At 55.0% G+C, this 22,063-nt stretch overlaps 1 protein-coding gene across 4 annotated transcripts; it reads left to right on the top strand.

The window, feature by feature from the left end:
• Positions 1-1,435: 1,435 nt before the first annotated feature.
• On the top strand, positions 1,436-21,261 carry FBXL19 (F-box and leucine rich repeat protein 19; the record flags this gene model as incomplete). Of its 4 annotated transcripts, none has more annotated exons than XM_082670944.1 (11): positions 1,436-1,477; positions 4,082-4,282; positions 5,678-5,821; positions 5,943-6,029; positions 6,123-6,341; positions 6,841-6,873; positions 8,144-8,655; positions 15,594-15,757; positions 15,848-16,009; positions 20,395-20,613; positions 20,722-21,261. In XM_082670944.1, the coding sequence occupies 11 exons, from the start codon at positions 1,436-1,438 to the stop codon at positions 20,898-20,900; spliced, it is 1,962 nt and encodes a 653-aa protein (XP_082527070.1). In that variant the 3' UTR covers positions 20,901-21,261. The 4 variants fall into 4 exon arrangements, with proteins under 4 accessions (XP_082527070.1, XP_082527067.1, XP_082527069.1 ...); XM_082670941.1 differs by having other exon boundaries at positions 6,841-7,002; XM_082670943.1 differs by lacking the exon at positions 1,436-1,477 and adding an exon at positions 2,684-2,769 and having other exon boundaries at positions 6,841-7,002.
• Between the last annotated feature and the right edge of the window lie 802 nt (positions 21,262-22,063).

The raw sequence follows: 22,063 nt of genomic DNA, 5'->3' as shown, positions 1-22,063 counted from the left end.
GCAGGTGCCTCCAAGACTGGCTGGGCGATTTGCAGCGCCTACAACTTCAGGTTGCGGAATCTGGTCAGTTTGTAAGACCTCAGTCAAATGGAGAATGGGCGCCCCCTGGGAGCAGTACTCGGTACTGGACACAGGAGGACCCAGATGAGCGGTGGGGTAGGAGGGGGTGCGGCTCAAGATGGGGTAGACTGCCTGCCACAGTTTTCTTCTCACAGGAGCTAACTCCTTCCGGCATGAGGGGTTCCTGGGATCCCAGAACAGGTGGGCTGGAAGGGACCTCGAAAAAGGAACTACCAACATGTGCCCCGTGTCAGGCCCTGAGCTGGGCATTTTCGTGAACATTATCTTAACACTCCTAGCTCTGCTTCGAGGTAGGTATCGTTATCCCCATTTTTCAGATGAGAAAAATCGAGGTTTGGTGACTTCCCAAGAAGGGGCGGGGATTTTGTATGACTCCAGAGCCTTTCCCCTGGAGCTCTCACGACTTGGAAGCTACCGACTCTCTGAGGTTTGGGGGAACAAGCAACGGGTGTGAGGCGCCGAAGCTTTCCAAGGGACAACAGCGTAATGGTACTTTCGGCCAGAACCACGCCCCCCTTGTCCCGACAACACTGATTTCTGTTGCTTTCCTTTAAGAGCCTTCCCCCGAAAGATGAAGTCCTCGCCACACGGGGAGGCGGATATTATATATTCCTGGATCGCCCGGACGTCTTTCTCCCTCACCCGCATTGATCCCCACTGGTGACATAAATTCTCCCCCGCTACTAGCGAGTGAAGGCATGAGACTACATTTCCCGGCAGGTCGTTCAGAAGGGGGTGGCGGGGATAGAAGGAAAGAGACCCTCTGTTTCCGTCCGCTCTCAATTTAGCGTGTCGGCCGTGATGCATATTTCAACAGCCCACGTCCTTTCTCTGTAGCGCTAAGGAAAGGACTACGTCCCCCAGCAGGCACTGGCGCAGAGGCCGCCATCTTATTGTAGTCCTTTCCCCCGTTTCCGTAGGGAGTAGTCTTAGCGCATGGACTACAAATCCCAGGTCGCCGTCTCCCCTTTCCTTCGGCCGCCATCTTCGCTGGTAGCCCCCGCCCCTTTCCCCTTCCATTGTCTCGACCGAAGATAATAGAGGGGAGCAGGGAAGACTGCAACTCCCGTCAGGCTCTGCGCCAACGGGATGGGGATTTCGGTATTACAGGCGGGCGAGATGGCCAAGGTGGTAGAATGAGGCGATGGGGAGAGGCTAGGTAGCCTGCCATCTTTATGGTAGTCTCCTTATCCTCCTGGATCCGCCATTCTTAAGGAACGCTAGAAGGCCAAGAAACTACTATTCCCATCGCACCTCATAAGATCGACTACTAGTCAGGTGTCCGCCCCTCTTCCGCCATCTTGCTTGTAGTCCTCGTTCCTTTTCACCTTTCCATTGTTCCTGACGAGTAGAAATGGCAACGGGAAGGCAGCAGATGGACTGCGACTCCCGTCAGGTACCACAGACGCGGAGGGTTGTGGACAGGAGGGCGTGTGAGTGCCTGGGAAGGAGGTCGGGCCGGGGAAGAAGGCCATGTTGTTTGTAGTCATCGTTCCCGCTGCCCTATGCTCTGCAACGGGGAGCCTCGGGGCAACCGGACTATAACTCCCGGCACCCTCGGCTCCCGGTTTGGCACGTCCTCCACCATCTTGTTTGTAGTCCCCGCTGGCTCCAACATCCCATTGTTCCCACGGTGGCACCAGCGTCCGCAGGACCACGAGTCCCGTCGTGCCCTGCGCGTGTTAGTCCTGGAAAGTGGAGGTGGTGGGGGAAGGAGGGGGCAGGGGGCGGGGTTCTTCTGGGAGAAGGAGGGAGTAAAGAGGAGGAGGAGGAGGGAAGGAGGAGAGAGGGGAGGGGGAAGAGAGGAGGAAGGAGGAAGGAGCTCGGGAGGGATGAGAGAGGCGGCCAGGGCCCCGGGCCGAAGCAGCGCGGGGCCGGGGGACCAGGGGGGCTGAGACACCCCAATTGCCCCCTCCCCCTTTTCCTGCCCCCTTCCATCCTTTCCTTCCAGCCTCCTGCTTGAGGAAGGGGATTTATTCAAATTTTATTTAAATCCCTATCTCCGGAGGGTCGCGCGCTGGGGGGAAGGGGAGAGGGCGGGGGCGCGCGCAGGCTGGGGGGGCGGGGCCGAGCAGCTTCCTTCACCCCCCTCTGCTCGCCCCGTAGCAGTCGGGCAGGGGGCCGCAGGCCAGGGGCGGGCCCAGGGGAGGGGGGCAGGTTACAGGGACCCCCCCCTCCCCGGGAACCGGCGGTGGGCGGGGCTTGAACCCCGGAAACGGTGCGGGGGCCCAGGCCTGGCCCAGGACCCCTGGGCCGTGGGGGCCGGGAAGGGGCCAGTTAAAGGGTCAGGGGCGCCGGGGAGAGGCGAGGCGGGGCGGGGTGGGGGGAGGGGAGCTGGGACTCGGACCCCCGGACTGAGTGGGGCCCGGGCAGAAGCTGTGCACCCTGCGCCCGAGGAGCCCCCGTTGGCCTGGGGGGGCTGAGGGACTAAGCCCCCCAGAGCAGGACCTCCCCCTGGAAGGGCCGCGCCGCAGCCCGTGGGAGGGCCTCGCCCCCGGCGCCCCCCATCTCCACTCGCCGCCGTCCCGGCCTCCGCCGGAGGGAGGGGCCGAGCGCCCTCGGGGGGCCGTGGACCCCGGCGTTCTGAGCGTTTCGCGCCCCGTGCCGCCCGGCCCCCCCGCCGCCGATGGCCGCCGACCCGCCGGGAGCTGCCGAGAAGGGAGAGATGGCTCCCGGGACACGTGTGAGGTGGGTTCATGCGGCTCCTCCTCACCCCCAGACCTGGGCAGCTCCCAGTCCCATTCATCCTCCGCCCGGCCTCTCTCTACCTTACCCGCCCCCAGCCTCACCCTCTCTTTGCTCCAAACTCCTCATCTCTAATCCTCCTTCCTGTTATCTCTCAACCTTGGGGAACTGGCCTTCCTTCCTAGACCCTGCTTCCCCTTGCAGACCCCCATCCCCGCCTGCAGTCGCCGCCCTCCAAGGCCCCTCCCCTGGAGCGCTGGAGGGCCCCTTCCCCCCATGGATGGGTCTGGAAGTCCCTGGAAAGGGGGAAGCTGGGGTAAGACTCTGGCCATAAAGAGACTCTCCAGGCCTGCTGAGTCTGTATGGGATCTTGGAGGATCTGGTTTCCCTGGGAAGGGGAGCCCAAGGGATTCTAGACAATTAGGGGTGGAAAGCAGCTTGGGAAGCTGGGGGGGGGGTGCACATGTAGGACTGAGCCCATCGTGAGTTCTGTGGAGATGTCAGGCTGGATTCGAGAATCCCAGGGAATCTGGGAGATTGCCCAGGTTGACCTGAGAGACCCATGAGGAGGCTGTCTTAGAGCAGACGGAGCTCTGTGGGGAGCAGAGGAGTTGAGATTTTTGGCTGAGGAGGGGCTCTGAAGCAGCATCTCAGGGAGGGTTTCCGAGCACTGGGAAGTTGGGCAACAGTGACTCTTTAGGGACAGGGTTAGGGAAGAAGGATACCATTGAATCCGGTGAGGAAATCTAGATTTTAGGGGAAGAGAGATTGGGTGTTAGTAGCTTATGAAAGAGAGAAGAGAGGGAGTAGGAAAGGTCTGGAGCTTCCACCCTGGAATCTGTGGGTATTTGGGAGCTAAATCTGGGGCATTTTAGATTGGGGAGCGCATGGGCTGGAGCACATTTGGGTAACGGGAAGAGTTGGGACCTGTCTAAGGTAACTCCACAGACAAGGAGCCCCTGGCTTTCCAAGGAGCTTTGCTGTGGGGATGTCAGTGGAGAGGGCCCATGTCCCTCTCAGTGTCCTTTCGTCCTCCCTGGCCTAGGCAGGGGGGCACGATGAAGTGTCAGAGCAGGAGTGAGCTCAGGAAGCCAGTTCTCGGGGCTCCCAGAGGGCCCGGGTGAGCTGCTTCAGGGAGAGAGCAGCCTTGCCTAGACGGAGTGGTTCCCCTCACCCCCTGCAGGAGGGACACCTTGTTCCTTGTCTCCCTGGGTAGGAAGCCAAGCTCTGGCTGCCTAGGAGTGGGGGAAGCTGCCAGGAGTCTCCCCGGCCAGGGCCCCAGTGGGCCCCTGACCTTGCCACCCTCCACCCACAGCCCTCGGCGTTGCTGACGCCCCCAATGTCGTCGAGCAGCCGGGGGCCGGGGGCCGGAGCGCGCCGACGCCGAACCCGCTGCCGCCGCTGCCGGGCCTGTGTGCGAACTGAGTGCGGGGACTGCCACTTCTGCCGAGACATGAAGAAGTTTGGGGGGCCCGGGCGCATGAAGCAGTCGTGCCTGCTCCGGCAGTGCACTGCCGTGAGTTCTGCCCCCGCCGTATCGGGCACGCCTGGGGCTCCGGGCACCTTTCCCCAGCCAGCGCCAGCACCTTTCTGGGTGGCTGGTGGTGACTCCTTAGAGTGTAATGTAAAGTTGCTGTTTGTTCACTCATTCATTCACTGGCTTGTTCAAATATTCGCCAGGCCTGTTTTTGTCCTCAGCTTCAAGCTGGGGCCAGTGTTAGGGTGTACAGAAGAATCCATCCCACGCTGTACCTTCACCTTTTTCCCAACTTTCAGAGGTACAGGCCCATAGAAAGCTCAGGCCCTCTCGTACCCCTTCCCAGAGCTGGCCCTGTGAATAGGTCTTTGCTTTCTTTAGCGTCCTTTCACCTGTTAGAGTGGTCTTGGATTTGAGGCCAGTCTTACCCGCTGTGTGACCTTGAGCAAATCACTTTGAACCTCAAGGTACCTTCTCTGTGAAATGTTTCCTTTGCTGAGTTGTAAAGGTTAAACAGCATGGATATGAATGTAGCTGCTACAAGGCCCAGCACACAGTAGGTATCCAAGAAACATGGGTTTCCTCCCAGCTTCCTCATCCTTTGAGCTTCCCAGGGCTCCAGAGAGTGGTCCTTCCCCAGCAGCCATGAGGAGCCAGCTGCATCCTATGTCCCCCTCATGCCGCCACCTCCCTTTTTTCCTGCAGCCACTCTTTCCTTGTTGGTCTCTTTACCCCACAGCCCCTCCCTTTTCCTCCTTTCTCCCCCAACCCTTGCCTCACTTTCCTTCCTTCTTCCCCACCTGCTGCTTCCTTGAACCTGCCTCACAACCTTCTCGATATGATTCAATATTACCACTGATTTTCCCAAACTCATGTTGTCTGAAGGCCACTCTCCTTTTTCTAGGACCAGCCAGCTGCCTTTAGTGGTCCCAGGGGTCTTGCCAAAACCGGGTTTATTGTGGGGTCCAGGGCAATCCTTGTGCTGCTCACTGAGCAAACTCAGAATCACCCCGAGCTGCTGCTGTGTTCCCTCCAGCCCTCTCTGGGTATTATTGTCACGTTTGCCTACAGTCTTCTTCCTTTCCCAAAGCCAGCTACAATTTCAGGGTCACAAAGGCCCTGGATCCAGATGCAACGATCACAGCAGTAATAACAACTATGTATCAACTACATTTCTTGCATTATCTCATTTTCATGACAGTCTTGCAAGAAAAAAATTCCTAGCCCCATTTTACAGATGGAGAGACAGAGATGTAAGGAGGTTAAATCAGTTGCTCAAGGTCATACTGCCAAAAAGGAGCAAATTCAGGATTTGACCCAATGTGGCCCACAGGTTCTGAACCTCATCCAGCAGCTGGCCAGGATCCCCAGAAAGAAGGGTCTTTCTCCTGCTGCTTGCTTTTGGGGTCCCTGACGTCCTCTCTCCCCCGACAGCCTGTGCTCCCACACACAGCTGTATGCCTCTTGTGTGGGGAGGCTGGGAAGGAGGACACAGTGGAGGGAGAGGAAGAGAAATTTGGTTTGAGTCTCATGGAGTGTACAATCTGCAATGAGATCGTCCACCCTGGCTGCCTGAAGGTGATGGCCCTGGGGACCCTGGAGGCTGGGGTAGGGCAGATGGTCGGGGAGCAAGGAGGTGGGCTAGGCTGCCTCTGAGTTTGCTGGCACCTGACATCCACTCCCTGCCCTCTGCCTGCAGATGGGGAAGGCTGAGGGTGTCATCAATGCAGAGATCCCCAACTGCTGGGAGTGCCCTCGCTGCACCCAGGAAGGCCGGACTAGCAAGGTAGGGGCTGGGGCTTGTCTGGGTGCTAGGCTCTGGGTAGGCGGGAGGTTGGGGATCTGTGCAGAACCTCACCCCCAGCTTCCATCTCCCCAGGATTCAGGTGAGGGACCAGGCCGTCGCAGGGCTGACAACGGCGAGGAGGGCGCCAGCCTGGGGAGTGGATGGAAGCTGACGGAGGAGCCGCCACTTCCACCACCCCCACCCAGGCGCAAGGGTCCCCTACCTGCTGGGCCCCCCCCAGAGGACGTGCCTGGGCCCCCCAAAAGAAAGGAGAGGGAGGCAGGGAATGAGCCCCCTACCCCAAGGAAAAAGGTGAGCCAGGGAGCATGCTCACTAGGTCCAGCCTAAGGGATTCTGGGAGCTGTAGTCCTGTTCCTTTTAGAGGGGAGTGGGCCCTGGGAGATAGTGCTTCATGGGTTTCCCCCAGGGATTGTAGGGAGATGTAGTTCAGGAGTTGTTGGTGGGAGGATGGTGCGTGCTCAGTATGGTGGAGAGGTACAGGTGAGAGGCAAATGGCACTGGACAGGAAAGCTTTGGGTGCTTTAGGGAAGAGGCAGAGAGCATGCTCAAATTAGCTGCTGCAGAGGAGGAAGGAGGGGCTGGAAAGGGCCTGAGGGGGAAGAAAGAGGAGATGAGAGCATGCTCAGTGAGCCAAGATACTGGTTACAAGGTGAGCATGCTCAGAGTTCTCCCTGAGATGGGGGCTTCTGGGATTTGTAGTCTAAGAGGAGAGCATAGATCTTAGTTTTGTGGACAGTGTGGGGCTAATGGCATCTGTCCCTTTCCCCCTATCTCCTTCTTGCCTTGGTAGGTGAAAGGAGGCCGAGAGAGGCACCTGAAGAAGGTGGGTGGAGATGCCTGCCTCCTCCGAGGATCGGACCCAGGCGGCCCCGGCCTTCTGCCCCCCAGGGTTCTGAATCCAAGCCAGGCTTTCTCGTCCTGCCACCCTGGGCTCCCTCCCGAGAACTGGGAGGTGTGCCGGGGACCTCCTCCCTCCCCTTCCCACCTTTCCTTGCCCCACCCTCCACCCTGAAGACAGAAATCTGTCCCTTCCTGCCTACGTTGTCCTGCCCCAGCCCCACTTGACCATGATGGGCATTTGGGCCTCTGGGAAGAGTGGAGGGGGAGAGTGGGTTGGGGCCAGGCCACAAGAGCCCCGGATTTCCCAAGAACCCTTGGGGTATCATCTGACCCATTTGCCATGTCTTTCCAGACCTTAAAGGGGAAAGAACTGAGTTCAAATCCCTGTTCAGCCACTGACTCCCTGATTGGTCTTGGCAACTTGTCAGCTGCTCTGAGCCTCAGTTTCCTCATCTGTGAAATGGAGATGATACTACCTCCCTTACCCCATCTATGCCACCGAGCTGTTTAATGACATTAAAGTAAACGTGCTTTGTAAACTGAAAATGTACTAGATTCTAGGGAAATAAGGCCCAGAGAGGTTTAAAGACTTGTCCAACGTCACACAGCAAAGCTAAAATTCAGATGCCACTTTGCACTGACACATTGAATGCCGGGGTCTGCCTGATTGTGTTCAAATTCTGCCTCTGCCATTTATCAGTTTGTAACCTTGGGCAAGTCCCATAGTCTCTGAGCCTAAGTTTCCTCATGTCTAAAAAGAGTGGCCCAAGTTGCCCACTCCATCCCAGCACTGTGAGGATGTCATGTGTCAGGTTGGGAGGCTCCACCCAGGGCCAGACAGTCATTGTTACTCTTACATCATTGAAGAGACACTTGAAATTGTCTGGTCCAGCGTTCCATGTTGTAGATGATGAGAAAGGGGCTTCCCAATGTCACACAGAATGGATAGCCCAGCCAGTACTCAAAACTAGACCTGTATGTGTTCTCCACACCTCACTGCTTTTGGAAACCCATAAGCTAGTGAGACCCATAAGACTTAATTCTTTGGATCAGCGCCTTCATGTGACAGATAAGGAAAGTGAAAAGTCCAGAGAGGGCCATGGCTTGACTGAGGCCTCATGTCACTCAGGAGCAGAGCCAGGGCTGGAACTCAGGACTGTCCCTCGGGCCGTTCATCCCTTGGTGACTCCTCAGGGATAGGGGGTGGGGAGGTATGTGTCAGGCCCTAGAACAGCCTTCCTCTCTCCCCGCAGAAACCAAAGCCGCCTTTGGCCTCTGCGGAGGGCCCGGCGGTGCCGTCCCCATCACCCCAGAGGGAGAAGCTAGAGCGTTTCAAGCGGATGTGCCAGCTGCTGGAGCGGGTGCCTGACACCTCCTCGTCCTCGTCAGACTCCGACTCGGACTCCGACTCGTCAGGCACATCCCTGAGTGAGGATGAGGCTCCTGGGGAGGCCCGGAATGGGCGACGGCCAGCCCGGGGCAGCTCAGGCGAGAAGGAGAACCGCGGGGGGCGGCGGGCTGTGCGCCCTGGCAGTGGGGGACCCCTCCTCAGCTGGCCCCTGGGCCCCGCCCCCCCGCCCCGGCCCCCACAGCTGGAGCGGCACGTGGTGCGGCCCCCACCTCGAAGCCCCGAGCCCGACACGCTGCCTCTGGCTGCCGGATCCGACCACCCCCTGCCCCGAGCCGCCTGGCTTCGAGTCTTCCAGCACCTCGGGCCCCGAGAGCTATGCATTTGCATGCGAGTCTGCCGGACTTGGAGCCGCTGGTGAGTGGCCTGGACAGGCCTGGATTCCATTGCCCACACGCTCCTCGCTTGCTGTGTGACCTGTAACAGATCCCAGAGCCTCCCTGGGCCTTGTTTTTGTAATGATAATGTTTCTGCAGGATGTACATACTGCGGTGTGGTACTTCCGTGTTGACTATGTACAGGTTGCTTTTTATATATGAGGTCACTGAACCCTCACAACTTTGTGAGGTGGGTACTGTTATCCCATTCTTCAGATGAAGCTGAGGTCAAGGTCATGTGGAGAGGAAGCAGTAGAACCAGGAATTTGAGCCCAGTCCTTCTGGCTCCAGAACCCTTCCTCTTAATAACTGTCATTTATGAGTGCTTAGTACGTGCCAAGCATAGTGCTGACTGCTGTGCCTGCATCATCTCACTTGCTTTTCACCTCTCTCTGCTGAGGACAGTCTTATTATTGGTCCCACTTACCCATAAGAAAGCCCTTTGCCGAGTGGCCTCTGTCCTCCCAGAGGCAGCCATATTTGGGCCTCCTGATACTGCTTGGAACTTCTCTGTGGCCTGGAGCCACCACCAGCACCCTCTGCCTGCCCTCCTCCCATCTCCCCACTGCTTTCTTTTCTTTTTTTTTTTTTTTGTGGTACACGGGCCTCTCACTGCTGCAGCCTCTCCCGTAGCGGAGCACAGGCTCCGGACGCTCAGGCTCAGATGCCATGGCTCACGGGCCCAGCCGCTCCACGGCATGTGGGATCTTCCTGGACTGGGGCACGAACCCGTGTCCCCTGCATCGGCAGGCGCACTCTCAACCACCGCGCCACCAGGGAAGCCCCTCACTGCTTTCTGAGTCTTGTTTCTACAGAAATGGTGGTCATCTTCCCAAACCCCTGGTCTTCCTCTTTGGTCCTGCCCTTGGCAACCCCCCCACCTCTCCATCAAACTCCTACAACACTCTTCCCTCCATACCGCCCCCCCCAAAAAAAAAGAGCACATAGAGGCTTGCTGCATGTTGACAAACCTTCATTCACTTTCATGTTCCCATGAAACTGTTTAGGGCAGATACTGTATCTGTTTCAGCTTCATGTTCTCAGCACAGGACAAAGGGTAGTGTAGGTGCTCAAAAAACATTTTATTAAATGAGTAAATCCAGACTCTTTCCCAGGCCCTTACTGTGGGCCAGGCATCCTGTTGGGCACTTTGTAAACATTAGCTGATGTGTTCCTCATAATAACAGCCCTGCGAGGTGGGGGAATGAGGGACACCTGAAAGCACAGTGCAGTTAGTGGCTGACCTCAAACCCCAGTCCTTTTCCTAAGGATTTTGGGGTGCTTGTTCATACTTTCTGGTCTCTGGGGAAGCTATATAGCTAAGAAGAGAGGAAGGTAGGCTCTGGAGGTAAATTACCTGTAGGTGAATTACTCTTTCTCTGATGAGCTGTATGCTCTCGGGCTAGTTCCCTTAACTTCTCTATGCCTCAATTTCATCATCTGTTAAAACAGGGTAACCAAGGCATTTATTACTTCCTAGTGTTTTTGTAAGCTAATATACATAAAAAAATTGAGGACAGTACTTAGGAAAGAGAAACTTCTCAGTGCCTTAACAGCAATCATTATTACTCACTCAGCTACAAATATTTACTGAAAGCATAGACTTTTACATCCTCAGAACACAGATCTGTGCCCTTGAAGAGCTCCCAGTCAAACTGCAACATAGAAGCAAATAGTTACAGCAGTTGCTGGGGATCTCCACCCTTGCCTCAAGTAATAATTGCGGAAATGTTTGCTGAGGCCTCTTCTTCAGGGCCAGCCCTGTGTTTGGCACGTGGGATCCAGAGCTTTAAGAGGACCTGATTTCTGCCTCAAGGGGAGACTTGTGACTGGAGGTGGACGAAGCAGAGAAGCTGGACTGGACGGTGGTTTCCAGCTTGGGCCCTGGAGTCTGGCACCCATGGGTGTCATCAGCTGTGATTCCTGCACTTCCTGGATGAAATGGCCATGGCTGGATAACTATACCTGTCAAGGACTCCCTTTTCCTGTCTGTAGTCTGGGTTCATATCAATACCTTGTAGGGATAAAATGAGGTGGTTCTTGCAAAACACTCAGCACAGCACCTGAAGGGTGCTAAACACTCGATAAAGTAGTGGCTTTTGATGAGAAGGATGAGGGGAAGGCGGAGCAAGGGCCTGTGTGGGGCACAGTGGGACCAGTCAGGAGGCTCTGCCAGCGTAGGCACAGAAGCACGGGCAGTGAGGATGGAGAGGAGGGACTGGAGTTGGGAACTTTTTAAGAAGCAGAATGGCTTGGATTTGGTGACTAAATGGCTGTGGGGGCAGCAGGGTGACTCTCAACTGAGTTTCTGGTCCATGAGCCTGGGTGGGCAGCAATGCCATGGCCCAGGCTTGGGAGTACTGAGGAGGGGCAGGTTCCGGGATAAAGCCAAGAGCTCAGATTTGCCGTGTTTGGTCTGAAAGGCCTTTGAGCCAGTCAGGAACAAACAGGAGAGAGAGCAGCTGGATGTACAAGTCTGATGCTTAAAAGAAATATCCAAGTTCGGGAGTTTGTAACCTATAGGTAGCGACTTCAAGGAAGAGGGCAGAAATCAGAATGTCAGCATTTGTGAGTTAGAGAAAGAACAGGCAGAGAGAGATCGAGGGCACGAGTGTGTCCTGAAGGAGAGAGGCTGAGGAAGGAGTGAGTGACGAGCAGGGTCGGGTGTTGACGAGAGGTCATGAGAGGCCAAGGACTAGAAGTGGCAGTTGGATTTCGCTACAAGGAGACGTTGATATCTTTGGCTGTGCTACGTGGGGGTGAGGGCACTGGAGCCAATTCGCCTGGAGTTGAGGTTGGACTTGATCTGTTTGTTCTCTGCTGTGTCCCTAGTTTCTAAGATACGTGGCATACAGTAGGTACTGAAAAAACACTTGTTGAATGAGTGAATGAATGAAAGTGAGGAAATCAGGATAGAATGTGGAAAGAGGTAGTGAAGGTGGAGTGGGAGAGAAATTTGTAGGTGGGAGAGCAGGAGGTTGCAGGCTTTCCTGTCTGGTGCCTTTCATCTTCTCTTGGAAACGGGCGGCAGAGTGATCTGCCCAGGCGAGCGGAGGGAGGGCGGGTGGACAAGGCCTGGGGGAGCTGCTGAGTCGCAGGGAAGAGGGTTGGGACTTTGGAGGAAATGAGCAAGGAAGGAACTAGACCCCAGGTTCAAGGCAGTTAGGGTTAGGAGTAAAGACTTAGAGGTGGACAGATTGGAGGACAGCGGTGGCAGCAGGGAGTCCAGAGAGCTGAGAAGGAAGAACTGTCTTCGGTTGGAGCCAGGAGGCTGTGCATTCCTTACAGGTGGCAGTTTGGGCTGGTCTGGCTCTGTGGCCCCAGAGGGCCTCTGCAAGAGGGAGGTTTTGTACTCGAATTTGGGGATTTGGAGGTGGGCTTAGTAGGGTGCTGACTTGGTCAGGGGTGTTGAGTCAGGGGGAAAGGGAATGGGGTAAGGCATTTGAACATAAAGTTCTACCTCCCTTGGCTTGATGTATGCTTTGGCCTCAGACTTCTTCTGACCTCTTGCCTAAGTGTCATTCTCTAGTCTAGAAGGAACTTGGCCATGGCTCCCTGTCACTTTCGCAACGAACTTCCACCGTCCCGTTGGACATCTGGACACGCACAGTGACTACACTAAACACTTCTTCTTTTTAGAGAAGCCCTTCAGAAGGGTCCTGCACTATCTCCCTTCTTCTTTTTTTTAACGTCTTTCATTTAATTTTTTTCAATCATTGTTTTAAAAAAATGGAAGTATAGTTAATTTCCTCTCCCTTCATTTATGCAGCAAACCTTTGAAATAAGTGCTGCCTTTACCCCATTTTATGGTATGGAAAGCGGAGGCCCAGAGAGAGCAAGTGACTTGCCTAAGGTCACTCAAAGCACAGAGGTGGCAGAGCTGGGATTTAGATCCCCATGGTTCACACTCCTCACCTCTGAGCTCTATGGCCACAGCCGTCCAGCCTGGCATTCCAGCCCTCCTTGCCACGGCACCCCTACCCTGGGCCTCCTCTAGCCTCACCCCTGCCTCTTCTCCACTTCAGAATTCAGGCTCTCGACCCAGACTAGCCTGGTTTACAACCTGGCTCTGTTACCACTAATAGCTGTGGGACGTTGAATAAGTCTCTTAACCTCCCTGGGCCTCATTTTCCTTACCTCTAAAAAGGAGACTAGTATTTACCTCCTAGGGCTGTTGTGAGGTTAAATGCTTAGTGCACAGAATGCAGTAAACCCTCAGTGAACACCAGATGTTAGTGCTAGAGTGACTGTCATCGTCATCCTCATCGTTAAGGGGAGATGATGAATTGCCCTTTGTTCCTGCTGCCTCAGGTTCTCAGAGCTCTCCGTTTTCTCTCTGTGCACTGGGCCTGGATACTGGTTCTTCCTCATCTGGAACTCACATCATCTTCCTCCCCTCACCGGAATAACTACTGCCTTCCTTTTTTTTTTTTTTTGCCGTGCTGCGTGGCAGGCAGGATCTTAGTTCCCCGACCAGGGATCAAACCCGTGCCCCCTGCAGTGGAAGCTCAGAGTCCTAACCACTGAACCGCCAGGGAAGTCCTAACTACTGCCTTCCTTAAAGTCTCAGATCAGGCATTTTCTCCCTGGGAAGCTCCCCCTCCCAGTTTCTCATTGACTCTTATCATGTTCCTTGTTGCCTTACTTACTGTGGACTTAGCTGATACTCCCCTGTTTTCTCACTGTTCCATGCCTGGACACTTAGTATCAGTAGGGCCCTCAGTGACTGTTGGCTGCCACTCTGAGGTTTAAACCCAGTGTTCTGGTCATCTAAGGGCAAAGGGACAAATTAGCTACAGCCAGGAAAAGTCAGGAGAGACTTCCTGGAAGAGGAAGCACTGGAGCTGAGCCCTGAGTGATCTGGGGTGGATGGCATTTCTGTCAGTCACACATGTGCCAAAATGCGTTGGCACCAAACAGTGTGTGTCTATAGGCGGGCAGGTGGTTTGGCCTGGCTCTTGTGGAGTACGATATAGAAACAGTTGGTGGCCTATGTGTGCCCCCAGGGGGAAGGGTTCCCTTCTAGCCGTGGAAGATACAGGAGGGCTTCAAGGTGGTGGCGGCAGTTGAGCTGGAACTCAGGACTGGGTTCGGAGTGAGCAGAGAGATTTTGGATGGAGTAGGGTGGAGAAAAGGACCCAGGGGCAGAAGCTGGGTTGAAGGTGGGTTACTTTGGGGTTTGTTTTTTTTCCTTTTCCTTTTTAGAATTGGAGAGATTTGCAAATGTTTATTGGTTGAGTGGACGGAACCAGGAGAGGGAGAGGCTAGAATGCTAGAAGAGGGGGGAAATGGTAGGAGGTGACAGGTGGGACAGAGGGGTGGAGTTGTTCAGACTGAAGGCTTAGTGTCTGTGCTTCCAACTTTCCCAGAAATGTCACCCGGGACTCTGGAGTGTGCCTGGCAGTTGTAAGTGGCACAAAAACATGGCTTAATCCTTCCATTATTGATAGTTTTGAAAAGGAAATCTCTCCATTGGGTGCTATTACATCTTTAACACCTTTCTAATACTTATCTCCCTGTTTAATAAAAATAGTCTTTAGATAGTAGCCAAGAGCCACAGAAACACCTAGCTAGAATTTAGTAACCCTGGCCTGTTATTATGGTGTTTATTTCTAAGGGTAACATATTTATGTGAAACAATACTGGTTTTAAGTTCAAAGAGGGGAATCAATTTAAACATAAATTCATGTTCTGCAGATGAGTGGATAGCGAATGACTAGAGTTTGAGCATCACTGCCCCAGCCCAGGGCTTCTTGAAGGGAAAGCCTCCAGAATGGGGGCTGGGAGAGAGATAAGAGACAGCTTCCCGCATCCCTGCTCACCCCTGCTGCTTCTGACACAGTTCATCTAGCCCAGTGGGAATTTCCTGACATGGCTTTGAACTACTGTACTAGAAGAAACTTTTCAAACTGAGTCTTGAGGAACTTCAGTGTACTACAAAGTATTAGTGGATGACCTTGGGAGAGATGGGGAAGGGTTCCCTGGTAAAATAAGTTTGGGAAGCCCTTTTCCAGGTCTCTGCATGTTGGCCTAGTCAAGGCTCTCAGAAATGCTGGGGTCAGGATCAAACAAACCTGTTTCACTTGTTGAGGCCTCATTCGTCTTTGTAGTTTCAATACCTGGGACCTACTAGGCCTTCCATAAACACTGACTGAGTGTATAAATGGGAAGCCATAAATGAGGTGTGTTGTAGGGGGTGCTCTGTGGGAGCTTTGAGTGGTTCACAGTGGCTTGGCATCATCCATTCATGCAACAGATGTGCAACAGGTAATGTCCTATGCACCTGGCCCAGTGCTGGGCACTGGGGCTGCTGAGGGGAAGAAACCAGGGCTGCCCTCGTGGAGCCTCCATTCTAGTTGGAGGGATACAGTAATCAAAGAGAGACTAGGGCTGTAAGTCAAGCCTTGGGCAGCTGGTCCTCAGGATGGGCAGACGCGAATCAAGGGCAGAAATTAATAGAGGATGAGAAGTGCCCACAGCCACCATAAGAAGCCCAGGGTAGGGATGGGGCGCTGCTGAAAGATCTCTTTGGGGCTCCATCAAATACGGTGTGTGTGGGGGGGTGTCTTTGGCAGAACGGCAGAACGCTTTAGCAGCTGTTAAGTCCCACTAACTATAGTAACCCCATTTGAGCTTACAACAACCTTGTGGGCAGGCTGAGTCTGGACTGTCATCTCTACAAGGCCTCTGAGGCTGAGAGAGAGGAGTGAACTTGCCCGAGGTCTCACATCCAGTTAGTGATGGAATTGACCCCTGAGCCCAATGCTCTTGGCCTGGGTCCTGGGGCTTCCTGTCCTCCCCGCTATCTTATATGGACCAGGAGAGAGCTGGGGTGAACCGGTTAGCATGGGGGTGGGGAATTGTGGGCTTCCTGAGAGCTGAGGACTGAGGTCTCTGTCTTCCCCTTGTGGCCGACAGGTGCTACGACAAGCGTCTGTGGCCTCGAATGGACCTGAGCCGGCGGAAGTCACTGACCCCGCCCATGCTTAGTGGTGTGGTTCGTCGCCAGCCTCGAGCTCTGGACCTCAGCTGGACAGGTGTCTCCAAGAAGCAGCTCATGTGGCTTCTGAACCGACTGCAAGGTAGTGCCAGGTGGTGAGGTGGGACTGGGGGGAGGAGGGGGACAGGCCTAGGACGGAGTCCTCCTAGCACCAGTTTCCCGTCGCCCCCAGGCCTGCAGGAGCTGGTGCTCTCTGGCTGCTCCTGGCTCTCCGTCTCTGCCCTGGGTTCAGCCCCACTGCCGGCCCTGCGGCTCCTGGACCTCCGCTGGATCGAGGATGTTAAAGACTCCCAGCTCCGAGAGCTGCTGCTGCCTCCGCCAGACACCAAACCAGGTGCAGCCTCTGTTCACTCCTTTGTAGAAGGGGGTCAGACAAGGTGGGGGTATGAGGCTTCCAAGGTCTCTTCTGACTCCTGCTAGGTATTAAAGGATTTGAAGAAAGGACAGGATACATGAGTTTGAGTAGACAGGCCCTGCTTGGCCATTGTTCATTCATTCACTCTCCTGCTGTGAGCTGGGCCCTGTGGTCAGAGCTGAGGGAACAGGATGAGGAGGATGTAGCCCCTGTCTTCTAGGGGGAAGATGATTATGGGATGAAACACATACAGGACAGGAGGATGACACAATTCTGGGAGAAGCCAGGGGATTGTGAGTGAAGTCTCCGGGTGTGGCGGGCACTACTGGAGAGCCTTCGCCAGAGGGAGCAGCGGTGACCGCTGTGGAAGAATGCAGGCCCGATGTGGCTGGTCAGTTCCATCTGTCAAGAGGAGCCAGAAATAAGGATTTTCTGTGAAATATCCTGGTTTTTAAATGATGGCAATTAATTCAGATTCTTTTAAAATTCATGTGTGGACCCAGCAAAAACATGACTGAGCAACAGATTTGGCCCCTAGATCCTCTTGTCCTACAGTGAAAGGGTAAGGATTTTGCTGAGGGAACAGAGCAGAAAGAGAGAGCCAGTTGACTTGGGAGGTTGTGTGGCGGTGGTAGTTTCATTTCCCAAGTCAGACCAGCCACCTCTTCACCTGGTCAGGCCCAAGTCACCTGGTCAGGCCCAGACCTCTTCACCTGGTCAGGCCCAAGTCCCCCGCCAGGTAAAGTCAGCTTTATGGCACACATAGTTCTGGGTCCGGCCCTATGTAGGGCCCTGGAGACCTCAAACTGAGTCAGACCCATTCCCCGCCCGGGTGGAACCCCAGTCATGCGGAAGAGAGAGACTCAGAAGTAGAAGGTTATGGCGTGACATGGTGGGAGCTGTGGTCGGGGGGCGGGGGGCAAGTGGTGGGCAGGAAGGCAGTGAGAGAAGCCCTCCCTGAGGGGGTGCTATTTGAACTGAGTCCTGAAAGGGACAGCGTTTTCCCAGGGAGTGTGAGGCAGGAATAAACAGTTTTACGGGATGTGAGAACCATATTGGCAAAGGGGGATGTTGGGAACTGAGGCTGGTCAGGTGAGCACAGGCCTGGTCACTTTGGGGGTCATATGGAGGCGTGAGGTGGGGATGCTGAGGCCTGGGGCTCTTTGTCTAGCTCTAGCCAGGAGATGGGATACTCACGGCATCTTCTCTGGCCCCCACCAGTCTGTTCTCCATAATGAAGCCGGTGAACTATCCAGAAGGTCAGATCTGTCCACGTCATCCCATGTTCTACACTCGTTCTCATTGCTCCCTGGTGGTCTTTGGATGAAGATCAGTATTTTACCACAGTCGATAAAGCCTGGTCTGGCTCCCACTGACCTATGGTGTCCTTACACTTCAGCCTCCTTGCCAAGTGTCCTCCAGCCCCAGGGCCTTTGCCCACTCCTCTTTGCTTAGAATGCTCTATCCTCCTTCACCTGATGAACACCTAATTGTCTTTCAGGTCTCAGCGTAAATGTCACTTCCTCCTAGAAGCTCTCCATGATCTTATCCCCCATTGAGATTACAGTCCCTCTTTTAGAGAACAGTCCCCTCCCAGCATATCACTGTACAGTTGTGAAATGATTTGGTTAAAATTAGTTTCCTCCCACAAGATTCTTAAGCTCTGTGAGGGTGAGGACCATCCGCTCACCCCAGCACCTTGCTTTCACAGCTCTCTTTCATGGCTCCCTTCTTCCCACCCCATACTCCTCCACAGCAGTCTTGGAAGGGGAGTAGAGGAAGAACTAGGATTTTTCCCATTTTCTGGATGAGGCCCCAGGGGCCCAGAGGGGTTGAGAGCCAGACCTGAGCACCCACCCACTGCCCACTCTTACTGGAGTTGGACCGAGCATTGGGAACAGTGCGTTCCAGGAGGTGAGAAAGTGCCGGTTATCTGGCAGACTGACTCCATCTCCTCCTGCTTCAGTTCACTTCAGTCTAAGCCCCTTTCTCAGGAGCTTGCAAAGGTGAGCTGTCCAGGCCTCCAAGGCCTAAATTCTCGTTGGGACTTTACACCCACCTTTATCATCTTGGCTCCCTGGCTTCGTGCAGCGTTCCTGGAGCAAAACAAAGTTTTCCTACTTCCTTGCTTTTGCCCCTGCTGTTCTCTGCCTAGCTACGCTTCCCTCCCATGTTCCCTCTCCACATGTTCAAATGCTTAAAGGCCCACCTCAGTGAAATCCTCCCTGACGCCCACTTCTCCTGCCCCAGCCACATGTGACCTCTCTTTCCTCTGCTTCCCTCTATTGGCTCTTAGCTGTGGCCCGAGGTTGAGGGCATCTGCAGATATATCCCCTTTCCAGGCTCTCAGCTCCGCAAAGAAAAAAAAAAAGACGTAGAATTCAGAGATTGCCAAGTCAGGTGCCCACAGACTTGGTGGCCTGGCAGGTTGCAGAAGTGGTGGGCTTGGTGCAGGACGTTAGGGAGTACACCATGCAGCTTTCATCATCAGGTGAAAGGGGTAGCCCAGTGATGACAGAGCTGACAATTTTTCAAGGAAAAGCTCCACATCAAAAATTTCTTTATAAAAATGTCATTTTGGGAATTCCATGGCAGACCAGTGGTTAAGACTCCAAGCTTTCACTGCTGAGGGCCCAGGTTCAATCCTTGGTCGGTGAACTAAGATCCTGCAAGCCACGTGGAGTGGCAAAAAAAAAAAAAAAAAAAGAAAAAAAAGTCCTTTTATGTAGCATCAGTCCCAGAGAAAATTTTTAGCACTATGCAGACACCATAGAACACTTGTGTAGGCTAGCTTCCTGACTTTGTGACATCTGATCTAGTTTATTTAGGGGCTAGGCTGGTGTCTGGGAAGCAGAGAGCGCTGTGGGAAGAGTTTGGACTTAAGAGTCACAAGGCCTCGTGTCCTGGCTCTGTTAATTCAGATCTTGGATAGATTGTTTAGTGATTTGAAGCCTCAATTTTCTCATCTGTAAACAGGAATGATGATCAGAGAACTTGTTTCCCAAGGCTGTGGTTCTTAAAGTGTGGTCTCTGGACCAGCAGCTCAACATTGCTGGAGAACTTGTTTTTTTTTTGTTTGGTTGTTTTTTTTTGGCCACACCAGGCGGCATGCGGGATCTTAGTTCCCCAATCAGGGATCGAACCCTGCAGTGGAAGCGCACAGTTGTAAACACTGGACCGCCAGGGAATTCCCTGGAGAACGTATTAGGAAAATAAACTCTGAGGCCCCACCTTAGACTACCTGAGCTCTGGGGGCGGGGCCAGCTGCCAGGGAGATGCAGAAGCCTCTCCAGTTGGAGAGCCACTGGCCTAGGAGCAGGCAGCCACTTAGTTGGTGCCTGGCCCACGGTGCATGCTCAAGCAATGGCTGCTGGTGCACCAAGGGAGTTAAGTTACAAAAACCAAAAACGGAAATGCAGGATTGTGGTAGATACAATAAATGGAAAGCTTTGGGTGCAGAGATAAGGGGTGGGTGCTCTTCTACCCTGGAGATAGAGGAAGAGGAGACCTCTGAGCTCAGACCAGAAAGCCAGGGACCCTGGCCAGGCAGGGGATTGAGCACAGGTGGCCCCAGGCAGAATCTCTTGGGGTAGGGTCCCCTGTGGAGTTTGGCCCAAGTATTTGGCGGGGAGAGAGAGGAGTTTGGAGCTGAGACGGGTGAGATCTTGTAGGAACTGGAATGTTCTACCAAGGAGATTGGACTTCTCTGAGGTGCCCTTGGAAAGTTTTTAGCAGAGGAGGGATGTGGTCTCATTTGCATTTGAGAACGGCTCTCTTTGGATGAGTGAGTGAAGAGGCTGGGGCAGGAGTTCAGGCAGGAGTGGTGTCGCCCCAGTGGTGAAGGGATCCAGATGGGGACTCCACTGATCGTGGAAGGAGAGAGATGTGCCAGAGGAGCCTGCTGGGATGGCAGTTCCATCGGGGATGTCATTTGTTGGATGAGTGGTTACATATTGAGCACCTATGCCCCAATTCCTGGGCACAGAGCAAGAACAAGACAGACAGAAATTCTTGCCTTCATAGAAGTGACATTCTAGTGGGACAAGAGGAAAAATACATAATACGTCAGATGGTGAGAAAAAGAGGGAAAAGTGCAGGGAAGGGGTTTGAGTATGTGGAATGTTGCAGTTTCAGGTGGAGTAATCATGGAAGGCCTCCTTGAGGAGGCAGTGTGAGCACTGGACAGATGAAATGATGTCGAGTTGTGTGTGTTTGGGGGAGAAGAGCAAGCCACATAGAGAATGCAAGTCGAGGTTCTCTTATAGTGGGAGCAGGTTTAGGGGGTGGTGAGGGATGAGTGTGGAGACACAGCTGGTGCAGGGATGGCAGCAGCCAGGAGGCTGACCTCTTCTCTGCCTGCCCAGGGCAAACGGAGAGCCGTGGGCGGCTGCAGGGGGTAGCTGAGCTGCGCCTGGCCGGCCTGGAGCTGACCGATGCCTCCTTGCGGCTTCTGCTGCGCCACGCACCCCAGCTGAGCGCCCTGGACCTGAGCCACTGCGCCCACGTTGGGGATCCCAGCGTCCACCTCCTCACGGCCCCCACCTCCCCGCTCCGAGAGACCCTGGTGCACCTCAACCTCGCCGGTAAGCGTGGTCCCTTGTCTGTCCATCCTGCTAACCTCTTGGTCCCTGTGGTCCATGCCCACCCGCTACTCACCTTCCTGGTCTCAGCTGCCATTGCCCCATCCCCAGGTTGCCACCGCCTCACGGACCACTGCCTCCCGCTGTTCCGCCGCTGCCCGCGCCTACGCCGCCTAGACCTGCGCTCCTGCCGCCAGCTCTCCCCTGAAGCTTGTGCCCGGCTGGCAGCCGCCGGGCCCCCTGGCCCCTTCCGCTGCCCAGAGGAGAAGCTGCTTCTCAAGGACAGCTAGTTGGGTGCCCCCCACCCTCCCCCAGGACTCATCAGGAGCCTGGACCTCAGGCCTTCATTTCACCCCTGCCAGGAGGCCAGGTTCCCCACCTCATGACTAGGGATTCCTGCCCAGGGACTTGAGCCAGCCTCCCCCCCTCTACCCCCTGCACTGATATCTCTGGGGGTCTCTCCTTCCCATCCCCTCCCCCTTCCACCTGCTTCATTGTCCATTCCCTGGGGGGAGTGGGTCAGAGGTACTGGGGGGTGCTGAGCCAAAGGGATGGTGGGAGGGGGGCAGAGGTGCAAGTCTGAGGGAGGGAGAATGGGGAAAGGGTATCTGCACACAGGATACTGGGAGCCAGGGGGCTGGGGGAGGTGGAGGATGGGCGGGGGGGTGGGGGGCGGGCAGAAAGCAGACCACCAAGGGTTCAGGGAACAAAGACCAGATACTTGGAGTTGGGGGGTGGGGGGGGCCCGAAAAGGGAAGCCAGAGGAGCAATTGGGGATCCAGACGTCGGAGATGAGGGGATTCGGGGAGCCAGGGGAAAGGCAGGGCTGAGTGAGGGGTGGGGGCAGGAGCACCCCCTCGGGGTCACCCCTCTCCTTCCTCCCTCCCCAGATTTCAGTTCCTTCCCCCCAGCCCTGACTCCTTGAACGTCACTGACAATGGCAGCTATTGTGAGGAGTGGGGGCTGCGGGCCTACCCGCTGTTCGGCGCGGCCCTGGGGAGCGGTGAGGGGTACCCCAGCCCCCTACCTGCCTCCCCGCACTATACTTGAACATTCATCTGTACTGAAGTGTTACTTGAACCGGGGGAATCTCGGACCTGGGGGAGCCGGAGCTTGAGGGGACAGGACCAGCTTGGACTGAGACTGGACTGGTGGGCACCCAGTTTGGACTGGACTACCCCCAGGCTCTCTCTTGCTTTACTGTATTGAGCAGCTCCACCTCTCCTGACCTGGGGTGGGGGTGGGGGTGGGGGTGGGGGTGGGGTGCCAGCCCAGTGATGGAGAAGATGGGACTCCTCCAGCTTGGCTCTTCCCACTCTTTCATCGTCATGGAAACTTGTATCCCATTTGCCCAGGGAACTGCCACTCCTGGTTGCCATGGAATTAGCAGCCAATGGACACCTCCCAAAGCCAGTGCTAAGGCTGGAAAGGGCCCCTCTTAGTTGCCGTGGGA

The sequence above is a fragment of the Grampus griseus genome (assembly GCF_964374135.1).
Source record: "Grampus griseus genome assembly, chromosome: 14".
NCBI lineage: Eukaryota > Metazoa > Chordata > Mammalia > Artiodactyla > Delphinidae > Grampus > Grampus griseus.
Note: the sequence above shows the minus strand (reverse complement) of the source record. Positions and strands in the feature narration are given on the sequence as shown.